The sequence below is a fragment of the Sabethes cyaneus genome, chromosome 2 (assembly GCF_943734655.1).
Source record: "Sabethes cyaneus chromosome 2, idSabCyanKW18_F2, whole genome shotgun sequence".
Lineage (NCBI taxonomy): Eukaryota > Metazoa > Arthropoda > Insecta > Diptera > Culicidae > Sabethes > Sabethes cyaneus.
The window spans coordinates 232,383,025-232,396,564 of record NC_071354.1 but is presented as its reverse complement, the minus strand read 5'-3'; the positions used below and the strand labels follow the sequence as shown (position 1 = coordinate 232,396,564).

At 40.6% G+C, this 13,540-nt stretch overlaps 1 protein-coding gene across 1 annotated transcript in view; it reads right to left on the bottom strand.

Annotated features, from left to right (window-relative positions):
* Positions 1-995: 995 nt before the first annotated feature.
* LOC128737589 (LHFPL tetraspan subfamily member 3 protein) overlaps positions 996-13,540 on the bottom strand; it is a 34,345-nt gene continuing 21,800 nt past the window's right edge. The window contains exons 4-6 of the mRNA XM_053832260.1: positions 1,577-1,717; positions 1,370-1,471; positions 996-1,297 (exon numbers count right to left, since the gene is read on the bottom strand). Of these exons, the coding sequence (XP_053688235.1) occupies positions 1,095-1,297; positions 1,370-1,471; positions 1,577-1,717 (446 nt within the window). The 3' untranslated portion in view covers positions 996-1,094. The remainder of the gene's footprint in view (positions 1,298-1,369; positions 1,472-1,576; positions 1,718-13,540) is intronic.

The following is a 13,540-nucleotide window of genomic DNA, read 5'->3' as shown; positions in this document are numbered from 1 at the left end:
AATTACCGATTCCCGGGACCTACATGTCATTTTATGGCCAAATGCTTTATCTAATCAAAACAAGATAAATGTACGAATCAAATGCCACTGGTTTCATCCAAATCGGTTCAAATTAGCCAAAGTTATGAACATAGCAAATCATGGGTACCCGGGTACCCTTGTCGCCCTCCTACGTAATAAAAAAATTCAAGTGCCTCTCATTGGTAATCCCAATGCATGGATATGCACCAAAAAAACTTCAATTACTTAAGATCAACGAGTTCTACGATGTCGCAAAATTTCAATTACGTATGTTTTAAATTGAATGAGTTATAACAATTTTAAAACTGAAAAGGTACCCGGGTACCCTGTTGCACACATAACGGTTAAAAATACAACTACCCGCAATCAAACGGTGGTGGTCATCACATCATCATAGTTTCTACATGGCCTAAGCTAAAATTTCGTATATTTTTCACTATAACGCCTAAGGTACTGTAAAACTGTAAATAACAAGTTACGCAATAGAAGGGTACTAGTACTTTGCAGCCCTATTCGATCTGCAATAGCACCGTGCAAACAGATATTCGTGCCGGCTGTTAATCTAACCTACTTACAATAAAATGTAAAATTTTATTTTCAAGGCGAAGAAAATAAATTAAAATGCAATAATTTGTTGCTAATAATATCCAACACTGCTTGCAAGCAAGGCGAACCGTCACTTGCAAACAACTTGGTTCACGTCTTTGATGTAGGAATCGTTCGAACTTTTAGATGCGAAAACGTGCACTTTTCGCATCCGGATTGAACGCACTGAAGCTCATTCTGATCACGCAGGAATCAGGGGACGATTAAAATGCTGCTTTAAATACGGCAATCTAAATCTAAACCAACCAGTAGCGTTGCTAATTACAATATCTTTGTTCATTGCTTCGTTCTATTATGTTAGGAAAATAACGTTTTATCTTATTGCACTCCAAGAATTATCTGGGCTAAGATAAGACATACTTTCCACACAAACAGTCTATCTTCTATACAGCGCGTTCGCCGGGCTTCAACAACTGCAATCCGGCTTTAGTTCAATTCAGGAATAAAAGTCCATCGTCCGTTGGCCTTTACAGCTGGAACTGATGCAGCGAGCTGTGGTAGTCCGGCCGTGGAGCTCCGTATCGGCTGGCTGCCCGGCTGGACAGGGTGTCGTTGCCGGTCATCATGTGGTGATGGGGTGGCGCTACCAGCAGAACCGGCTGCAGGTTCAACGACTTGCGCGAACCGGCGATGCTGACGGCATCCGTGACGTAGGCGTTGTTAATTTCACCTGAAACGAAACGAGATTGCATTGTATAGCGCAATGGGATTTCTATCAGAATGGCACAGTTGAACCGCTTACCCTTGTACATGCTGCTCTGATACTGCGGCTCCGGTTGTAACCGAACGTGGCGTGTGGCTAGGATAAACGACAACGTTGCTAAGATAAATCCATCGATGCAAGCTGCACACACGCATAGTGCGTTGGAAGAGAAATTATGGGAAAGTGCAATATAACATTGCATTAGTTAGCTACAAGTGAAGGAAAGTTTACTGGATTTTGCATTACCGATAATTGCCAGCGGATAGGCCCATCTCAGGCCACACAGACCGGCTTCGAAGCGGTTCGATTCCGGACCGCAGATCTTCCTGAACTCATCCGAGTTCCACCCGAAGGGAAACGACACGCAGGCGATCACCATGCAGAGAGCTGTTGAAAGAAGTAGAAACATTAATTAGAACACAGTACATGCAAATAATTTTCATTTATTAAGAAATTTTTGCAACCGGAGATAAATATAATGAGCACTGCTCTGCAAGGCTGAGAAACGGTCGAACAATAGCTTCGAAAGAGTGTCCGTCTGGTATAGATCTTAATCGGAGACACCTTCTATGTGTCGATTCAAGAATGTAACTCCGCGGACTAGAGTAGGTATATATTACCGTCGCACTCGATTCAAGTGAATGGCCTCACGGCACAACGACCACGTGCATTTTCAACCAAATTAACATAATAAACGATCCAGTAGCACAAGCGGATTAGCATAAACACTGCCTACCTGTCGCGGCCAGCATAAATCCGTCCAACATGGAAGTGGTGGGAAATGCTCGACCTGCTTGCAGCTTTTGTTTGCATTTTTTTGTCTAGATCCGGCGCTTCAAAAGGCGCTAATCCAAGCGCGAAACGAGATGTGCTTTGCATGAATGTCAATTTTCAAATATCACGGTGCGGTGCGCGGTGAAAAGGAAATGAGCCGTTGGTCATCACCGGTGGCACTGCATCGCACCGGTAGTGAGAGCGAGCTTTAACATTGGCCAATGCATGCTAGCGTTGAACGTTAGCCACGGCACTTCAAATTACGACCTCCATTTAATGTCACCTTCAGTCATTGCATCCAAGTGCTGAGCGAATGCTGAGAAAACGAAATGACTTCAATCCAATCTAATTTGAAATTTCATCACACCCAACCCGAGGAAATGTTAGATAAACATATTGGGTTTGCGCGGGTTGGTGCAGTTGGTCTGCTTTGCCTAAGCTATCCGATTCAATTAGCCAGCTAGCCGGCTTGATTAGCGTTTAATTGTGCGCAGAAAATGGAATCATCGTTGGAATGCCGTTCGGGTTTTTGTTTTATTGCTAACCAAGCCAGCACAGCTGCGGCAATCGTCGTAATCGTGGCCCCGCAGTAGCTCCGTAATCGTGCGACTCCCGAGATTGAAGTGGTCGTCTCATTACGCGATTAATCGCGGACTTCTAAAGCTATAATGGATGTTTAGTATCCTATTCCATTGCGTTTTGTCAAGATTAAAATGTCAGTGAGATGCGATAAATTGTGATTAGGTACGTAATCAACAACGGAAATGAACGAAATTATTGTTATTATTGTGTAAGTTGGTGATGAGCTGCAGACGTACATAAACGTGACCGAAGAATTTTATAGGTGAGAAAAATTATCTGGAAAGTCATCGCAACTTTGGAATTTTAATTTCTATAAAGAAAATAATATTCAAAAGAATTGATTTTATTAAATAAAGACAAATGTTTCGTATGAGATTTAATACGCTGTCACCGATTGGTGGCATTATCATGTATAAGATCGTTACAGCAGTCCCCCGAATAAGGCGGTGAGTGGTGCTGGACGCCCACGGCAATCGCTTTGTTGTGCCATAATCAATACGGTTGACTTTTGGTACAGTGATAGTACCTTGTATAACCTAGTCAACTACCAATAATCAACTTTATTGGTTAATGAATAGCTGGGATATCGCGGTGGACGTACAGCACCACCCATCGCCTTATTCGGGGGATTCCTGTACATTGGAGTCTAGTATTTGGCGATACCGTTTTTATACCTGCGATATTTCGATATATTTTATCGATAGTAATGACGCTGATATTACTCTAAATAGATACTTGCATCCCGATATTGTTTTGATAAAGCGGGAAACGCAACTAAAAAGATATGGGTTAAAAATAGGCCGAGAAATGCTGAAGAAAGGAACAAACACCCGCAGCAGTGCAGTGGGCCAGCCACGTCGCTAGGATGCCGGACGACTGTGAGTGAAATGCGTTCTCTTCAAGAACTCCACCGGCACCAGGAATAGAGGAGCTGAACGTGGTAGATGGCTCGACCAGGTTGAAGCCAACCTGAGTGTGTCGATACGCTCAACGAATTGGCGACGAGTACCCCCAGGACCGAGTACAGTTCATAGTTTTACGAAATCATGCAACAAACTATTTAAAATTGCATTTCTCGTAAACAAAGATAACACAACTTCGCACGTTACTATTACTCACGTTGCATGAGAAAAACTATCGCATTTACCTTCACAAACATATTAAACTAGCTGAAACTAGCCCGATCTCACTCGCGGCCCCTTTGTCACTCCGTCACTTGTACATCTGTTTTTGTAACGAAAACTCTCATAATGCAAGAAACAAAACCCTTTTTTTTCATTTGGATATGTCTACTCTTTTTGTCAGTTACTTTCACGTTGTCCCCCAACCACTTGTAAATCTGTCTTCTTCTCGATAATCCCTATAAATTGACACAAAGCCTTTTTTACGTTTTTGAGCCTCCCCCTTTTTAATGGCCACCCTATTCCCCCTTTATACATTTGAACTTTTCTTTCCCATTGTAAGAGACCGTCTTCCTCTTTTGTCAACCCCCCGGTGCTGATTGTTTTATGCCAAAAAACATGTCTTTGACAAACGACGTTTGGTGAAGAACAGTCCAGAAGTTCCGGAGCTATGGCGAAACAGTTTCCCCTTCTGTCATGTAGCTAATTATGCATCGGTTTGCTCGCTGAAAATCACTACAATGGAAACGAAACGAAGGTTTATTTACCATACATTACTCCTCGGTGGAACCCCCCGCTTTTCTCAAAGTCAGTTGCACAACTGCAATCGGTTCAAATGCAAGAAAAACGCAACCCCTTTTACTTATTTAGATCTCTTCCCCCCTTATTAGGGATCCCCCGCCCCCCTTTGTCAACTTCCCATTGCTGATTCCCTAATGTTATGAAACCCCCTCCTTCTTGTCAACCCTTCAATACTGATTCCCTTACGTCAAGGAACATGTATGCCAAGTTTGGTGAGGAACCATCCAGGCATTTCGGAGTTATGGCTTCCCCCCTCTTGTCAACACCTCAGTGCTGATTCCCTTATATCAAGGAATATGTGTGCCATGTTTGGTAGAGATCGATTAAGGCGTTCTGGAGTTGGTGGAACATACATACAAACATACTCACGCTCACTTTTATATATATAGATAGCTTTTTATGACATTTGACAAACTGTGTGCTTGTTTCGACCTTCTTTCAGATTTCTTTCTTTCTTTGCATTTCACTTCTTGCTTTGTTTTAGTGAGCCTCAACGTGTTTTTTATTGATTAATTTTTATAAATCCCTTCCCAAGAAACATTTATGCGATGATTAAACATTTTAGCAGCCATTATTATTCAGCCATTGCTGAATATGCATCGAATAAAATATATGTAAATAATTCTACTATACTTATTCAGCCGAAATTGGAGAACTTATGCAACCTATTTCATTTGAGGCAGAAAAAACACTTGATATCGCCCATTATATAACCTTTGTGCGCCTTGTTTTCAGTTTTCAGTTGTTTCTATTAAGCTACATTACAGCTTCAAAGCAGCTATTATCAAGCCCAAAGCTTAACTTAGATGTTTAAGAGCTGAAAAAAGGTTTTTATTTCTAAAACTCAACCATAGTTCAGCCACAGGTTGAATAAATTCAGCTAAAAAACGTTTGATCAGCATGAAATTGTCACTTGGGTAGCTGCTTTCAATGTTGCAAAGGAGCTTAATAGAGGCTTTTGCGTGTTTTAAATAACCAATTTGCGCAATGCTGTCAATTCTATTTTTAGAACGAGAAATAGTTTTGCAATGCTTTTTCAGTCGCTTAACCAACGTCTCATTAATCTTTATGCAACCAAAAAATAATCTATTTCTAAATTTAAAAAAATGTAACGTGTCATATTTATTTCGCTTTTGCGTCATAAGATATATTTTTAATTTCGAATAATTTGAATATGCATGCTTATATGCAAGCTAATTAAAAATGCATGTCGTCATCTTTCGGGAATTGAACCGCCACTACCGCCAAGGGTTGTTTATTAGGATGACCAATCGTTTATACAGCTAGTATAGTACAATTATTGAGAATATTAACGGGTTGTGGAGAAGTTGAAGATGCGCCTAATCTGCTTGTGACACTATTATGTGAAGCAGCTGATTTACAGCGCATTCGTTGGCTGCTCGCACACTTATCGAATGCAGAGGCCTTTGCTTAAATTTATTCAGCGTCTACCACCTGTATTCAGAGTTAAATCAGCTGTAACCAAATTAGTAGCATTTTAATTCAGCTTCGGTATTTGTTGGCATTTTCAATTCTCAGAATACCGCCAGAATAGCATCGATAAAGCTATTATCGATACTTCACGCGCGATAATCGAGGGTATCGATAAAGCGGCAGATTTAGCGGTAGAAGCAAAGTTTCACCTTATCTGACAAACATTATAAATTTGCGTAACAAACTTTTGAAAATTTAAAAATGTCCAGCATTGCATCGCATTGTACCTACATTACTACACTCAAAATATTCTGCACATAACTAATGGTAAATTTCCATATGAAATCCCAGATGATTATCATGTGCCGCATATAAGCACAATTCGCCTAGAAATACACATAAGAATTATACGGATATAAAAAGTATGTGCAATTATACACATAAAAAATATACGTATATGAATAGTATGTGCAAAAGTTTCGCGTACCCATAAATTATAACTGTTTGGCATATAAAGTTCATTGACTGGGCACATTGCAAAAATCTATGTGTGGGACACATAGAAACTATACGAAAAGTTTTCTCAGTGTAGTTCTACGCGTAAACCCAGCGTTCGTGCCCTTAAACACAGACCATTATACTTTTTTGACTTTTGATTTCATACCTTTAACTTTTCAGATGCGGCTGTTAACCTTTGCGTTCGGAATTTTTAATTTCAGTTTTAAATTTCGACTCAAATATTGATGTTTGCCTTTTAACTATAGACTTTTGACTTACGATTTTTGAAATTGTCCTTTGATTTTTAATCTTTGAACTTTCGCCTGTGGATTTTTGACTTTTGATTAAAATTTTGCCTTCGCTATTGACTCTTTGTTTTCCATTTTTAATTTTAGAATTTCAATTTGACTCTGACTTTCAGTATTTAACTTTTCCGCAGTAGTTGTCTCAGAGCCAGAAGACGAGTTCAGAGAGCGAGAACTACGGCAATACGAGAAGAGTGTAGGGTGGTGTTCCATACAGCAAGAACCGCACTCAAAAAGGGCGATGAAAGTGAGCAAAACGAGGTACTACAAAGATGCCAAATGTGCCGAGACTCTGCCGACAGCCCCATGGGGCAGAGCGTGCCATATCGTAATGGCGAAGGTGAAAGGATCAGCTATAGCAATTGACATATACCCAAAAGAGATGAAAGCCATCGTAGAGAGCCTTTTCCCGAGGTACGACCTAAACCGTCACAGACGAAGACGCTGAGAATGTACAGGTCTCCAACGAGATGCTTGCAGCGATGGCCAAAAATCTAAACCTAAGGAAGATGCCCGGCCCCGATAGGATTCCTAATGTAGCCCCATAAGCGGCAATCCAAGAATTTTCGGACATATTTGGGACGGTACAATAGATCTGTCTGGAAGAACGCCTCTCTCCGGACATGTGGAAGATGCAGAGGCTAGTATTACTAGTGAATCCAGGAAAACCACCCGAGGACTCAGCATCATACAGACCAATTTATATGCTGAATACATTCAGGCAACTGCTGGAAAGAATTATCCTCAAAAGACTGAAGAAATCCACGGATCAATTGCAATGCAATATGAACTCCGGAAAAGTGAGTGTAGGGTTGATGCAACCCGAACGGTAATCGAGAAGACTGAAAAGTTTGCCAAGCAGAAGCGAAGGGGTAATCGCTACTGCGCCGTGATAACGATAGACGTCAAAAATGGCTTCAATAGCACCAGCTGGAAGGCCATCTCAGCATCACTGCACAGACTAAAGGTCCCTGACTACCTGTGCAGGATCCTGAAGAGTTTCTTCCAGAAAAGAGGTCTAGGTCTACGAGGCTGTCAGAGTGCACAGATCGATGGAGATCACGGCGGAAGATTCCAAGATTTGCCGCGGTGCGAAGCAAGATGCCAGCCGTAACTGTGGAACACAGTAGGCGAAATGTGTTGATAGGAGAGCATTTTAACGACAAGGTCGTCAGAGTCCATTTATGGCAGTCAGCATGGCACCGGATATCACCCATCCCTTCCCTTCTTCAGTGTACCAACATGCTCTCGTAGACCCGGGAAACCATCACAAAAATATAAAATTAGTTCAACTAACCTGCTACCCGTAATAAGATCTTGCATCTCGCAGCAATAAACATTGCATTCCATAAGTTCTATTACTTTTTCGGTCATTAATTACACTAATTTACAGAGATTAGTGACCAATTAATATTTATCACTATATTTTCACTTTTTCGCCGTCGGTTTTTCATTAATTTTTTTCAGCCGTTTCAGTCGTCAAATCGCTCGTGAAACTTAACTTGAGGCACAACAAACTTTAATTTACCACCCGAACAGTTACTTAGAGAGATATTATAATCATTTTGCTCAAATTGTTCACTTGAATTGATAGGAAAAACTTCACTTCGTTTCAATTGCAATTCCGAATCCGCGTCCGTCGTTGTTATACGTTACCAAGGGAACGGACATTTATATGTAGTGATGCCAACGTAAACATTTGAGCATGAAATTGACCAATTATTTTCGCTATTAAATTAAAGGTCGTAGAGTGTCGATAATATACTTACACGGAGAATAAAAATATAGTTTCAACTATATTTATGGTTGTTTTACGCACAAACAAAAATTTCGTTTTGTTTCAAACTGAAATATATGATTGAAATGAAAATATTTATTGTTAAATCAATCTTAACTTCAAATTTGAAAATACTTTACTTTTAATTCAAAACTGTTATTTTCTTGAATTTGAATTTTCTCGTTTTGAAACAACAATATTTTCAGGTTGTTATAAAAATATTTTATTGAGGCTTAAAGCAACAATCATTTTGTTTGAAACAAACTGGAGCTTTTTCGCTCCGTGTAATAAATTCACTGAAAATAAAATTCACCGTAAACAACATTTTATGTGATAGCATTACTGTCGGATCTGGTTCAACAGCAAAAAACAGATACGCGTTTCTACGTTTCATAATTGTTCATAGTAGATTATTACCCACGACTGGCAACTCTATTCCCAACAAAAAGATAGTGATAACAAGTACTGAAACCAGTAAAAAAGTAACTGGACTCTGACGACCTTTACCTTAAATGCCATCAGCAGTGTTTTAGCACATATCATGGTGTAACTGCAACGAATGTGGATTAACGGGCAACCCACGCGAACTAGGATTGGGCGATACCGTATCGATATCCGCGATATCGATACTCAAGGGCCGATATTTCGACATATTTCATTGATACTTACGACGCCGATATTATGCTAAATCGATACATTCATCCCGATACTGTTTTGATAAAGCGGGATATGCAGCTGAAAGAACATGGGTTTGAGAATAGGCCAAGAAATGTTCAAGAAAGCAATTTTTAGGGATATCTTCTCGCGACATAATATCTGCTTATAAAACTTGAACATTATTTTGACATCTCTGTTTACGTCAATCTATTGCCACGAAGAAGAATTTGGTCATGTTTCGACGAGCGTGGAATGAGTTGACCACGACCCTGAAGAGGAAAAAGTGGCAGAAGGAGTACAAATATCATGAAGAGAACTCTAGAAAAATGGCCAAGAACTGCTAACAACGACACTTCATTGGATAATTTTGATGATTTGGGAGAAGGAGAAACTACCGGAGGAGTGCATGGAAGGTGTAGTCTGTCCCATCTACAAAAAGGGTAACCGGCTAGATTGTTGTAATTACCGCGGCATCATGTTGGTCAAAGCCACCAACAAGGTGCTCTCACAGATTTTGTTAGCAAGCAAGCATAGCATAGCAAGAGAATTTGTAGGGTAGTACCAAGTGGGCTTTAGGGAGGCCCGTGCTACTCAAATTCTCAAATTTTCACTCTCTAACAAATCCTCTAGAAATCTCGGCAGTACAACATGCCACCCATCAGATACACTTTTGTGGATTCCAGTGCAGCATACGACTCAGTCGAGTGCAAACAGCTATGGCAGACAAGGATGAAAAAGTCATTCACTCAAGTGAGCATCGCTGATTTACGATCATAAGTTGTCGAAGGTAAAGAGATTACTATCGCTAACGCTCAGCAGTGATCCAGAACTATACTGATTCGCTTTCGCTGTTAGATGTGCACGAACCAGTCTCGAAAGAGAAATGATTCAAAAGGCGTATGAAAAAATTTTGATTGGATCAGATCCGACACAATAGCAAGACGAACGTAAGCGATGGGAATCGGTTTGAACTTGGTTCACTTACGCTCCTGATCGGGTAAACCTGACTTCCGTTCGACGCTCTCGACTTTGCAGAAGCCGAATTAATGCAGCATCGAGCGCAGTTGCTTGACAGTTTTCACTATGGCTGCTGAAAATCAACTGGCTACGCTGTAAAATTTTTGTCTATACATAACAGGATTATAGACTTTGTTTATAGACTTAAAGACGGCGTACGATTCAGTTAAACGAAACGAGCTGTGGCAGATTATGCTTGAACATGGTTTTCCAACAAAACTGATTAGGCTGATACATGGTACCCTTGATGGTTCAAAATCAAGCGTCAGGATAGCGGATGACACATCGGACTCGTTTGTGACGTTTGATGGTTTGAATCAAGATGACGGACTATCGAATTTGCTGTTCAACATTGCATTGGAAGGTGCTATTCGAAGGGCAGACGTGCAGAGAAGCGGTACCGTCATCACGAAATCTCAGATGCTCCTAGGGTTCGCGGACGACATCGATATTATCGCTGTTAACCGTAGAGCTGTGGAGGAAGCGTACACGTATCTTTAGGAGGAAGCTGCGAGGATAGGGCTTATCATAAATTCTACTAAAACAAAGTATATGGTGGCTGGTAGAGAACGTGGTAGCCCTTCAGGTGTTGGAAATGCCGTGGTGCCGTGGATAGATGGAGATACTTTTGAAGTGGTCGACAAATTTGTTTACCTTGTACGTTAGTGACATGTGACAACGGTACCAGTAATAGTGGATCTAAACTTAGCTTAACACCTTTCAAATACATTTTTCGCTGTAACTCAGGAACGAAAAAAAATACAATCGTGAAATTTGTGCCACTAGAAAAATTTTAAAATATCATTATGAAGTGCATATAAAGTAGTTTTTCCGATTTTACTTTGGAAATTTGTTTAAAGATATTTTTCCTCAATTGTTGATAAATTTTGCTTTCATTTTGATACAAAAAGATTTGTTCTCCGATGCTTGATTCAAGAGTTATGACTTTTTTTAAATGAGCAATGTCCGAGAAAGTCGGGAAGCATCCATTGAAATTTTCTGGGAAATTGGCATTTTTTTTTTGACTATTATTTTGTTGCCGCGTACGAAATTTCATGAAATTCTGAGACCATTCATTCGACCCAAATCTGTACGATAATTTCGAAAAACCTCCACAGTCATTAGAGAGGCGCAAAACTGTCTCGCTTGTGTAGTCACCGACATAGTATAATTGCACGATCACCATAAATCTGATGAAGGAAGACATCAACCAGTAAAGCAAAGTAAATATCTGCGGGTAATGTACCCGCAATAAAAAAGCTTAATCGCAATAATCGTTAGTACAAAACCGTACGGTGAAAAATGTGTGTTTTCACTTTCCATAACCAGATGCCGCTCACTTTCACTCACTTCACTAGCAGTAGATCTATTCCCTACATTTTCAACCAGTTTGGTTGCAGCAGTACAAGATCGTGATCTGTATCTCTGGTGCCTCGTCGTGCATCGAATCTAGGTGAAAACTCCTTTTTCCCGAACAACCCCCGAACGGCTAATGGGAAAACTGGTTTTGAGCTCGCACAAGCGGATTAAAGGTCATTCGCCTGAGTACCTAGCAATCAGCAGGAAAGCTGAATAAATGGATCAAATACTGAAAAAAAATCGAATCCATGCTGTGCTGACCACAGTTATGCACATGGATTGTCACTTGCGCCGGTAGTGTATGACTCACAGCCGCCGTAGATGGAGGCCCTACAATGTTCGCATTTCAAGCTACATGCTGCTATTAGATTTACTTTCAGTTAAACACTAATCTCTGTATCATGAAATGTTGAGATTTCCTTTCACAGTCGAGTCGAGGTACGTTACTGCCGAGGTACTGCATGGACTCGATCGGTAAAATATTGCTGCAATCAGTCCAATAGGTGAAGGTTTGAAGCCGCAAGTAACAATCCATAACTCATTCTACGATAGGGATCTAAATGGAAAGGTACGATGCTGCAGCGGGATAATTCGTTGTGAAAAATGTGATGTTTTTATTGAACATTTGATCGTAGGTGAGTAATAAATGCTAGTGAAACACTCAAACCTCTCATCATTATTGGCAAACGATGAACAACCTTTATATCGTTAAGGTGACACTGACCCACTTCATCCGGTAGTGTATTCCTAAAAGTTATTCGGTTGTTTTTTTCTATAAAAGTTAAACCTGATAGTTAAGTATCCGGTGTGTGCTTATTCGCTTCGATTCGAATGTTTTACGTTTCTGTTATGATTTTCTTTTCTTTTTTTTTTTTTTTGGTTAGCATATCTTGGCTCAGAAAACAAGCAAAACAGCTGGTCACCGTTGGACGTGTGATCCCGAGCTGCCGAGTAACTTTCTTTCATTTTCTCCATCAGTGCAGTGGCCAACCGATTCGGTCGGTCGGTCGGTGTCTGTCAACATATGTTTCTCATGGGTTTCACGGGAAAAAACCGGTTCTGATGGGTCGACTCCGTGACGGTTCGGGGAATGGCGCCGGTGGCGGTGATGCTTCCGCGCATGATCGAGTATGTTCAGCTTACTTTTACTATCTTTCTGTACCATGTCTATAGATGTGTTGTCAGATATGTTGAAGGTACGTCCACGGCTGAATAGATAGATCCAGTGTGTCGCAAACCTACTGATATTGATTGCAGCTTTTGCAAATTGTTGAATAAATTAATTACAATCGTTGGAACTGATTACATTCGGTAGTACTTTCACACGATTGGTAAAGGTAATCAAAGTAGAGCTACTTACCTTTTGAAAATAGTCTATTTATTCTTTGTCTCAAAGGAACATTTTGCACAGACTTACATTGCATGGAAAGAAATTGTTCGGCTTAACGAATACTTCGCACGTACGAAAAAGTTGCGAATAGATGCATTCGGATTTGTCATTTTCACACATTTTTGTAGGATGGGAATGACTAGCTTCACTCAAAACTTAATGCTTTAAATTCAAATTTAAGTTCCATTCCCAGGCCCAGTCCCAGTTCCAGACTGGAGAACGAGAATGAAAACAAAATTTTGTAATTAAGGCAAAGGATTCACTGTTTGTTATGAACTGTACAGATCATGATCTATGCGTGTGCCGATAACTCACAGATTTGATCAAAATACGTGACTCCTCCTGATCTTTCGAATGCTTCCAGCTCGTCTCAACTATCTCCTGGAGGATCGCCCTGAAGGTCATGAAGCAAAGCAAAGCCATGGGTACAAATGTCCTTCAGAACTTGACCCTTCTTTATCGGTCTGTTCGCAGCCGATTATTAAAGTACATGAAAATTACGGGGCTAGTGCAAAGATCCTATTAACTCCGTAGCGGCACCGCTCAGTAGAGATTCGAACATACGACGACTGGCTTGTAAGGACAACCCTGAAGCTAACTGGGCGGGCAAGGTCATACGGGGCACATTGAAGCTAACATTATAGAAGCCCTCGAATTCCGGCCCACGTCTAGTAGTCGTGTTGTTTTTCCTGCTTGCAGCTTGGGATCTCCACG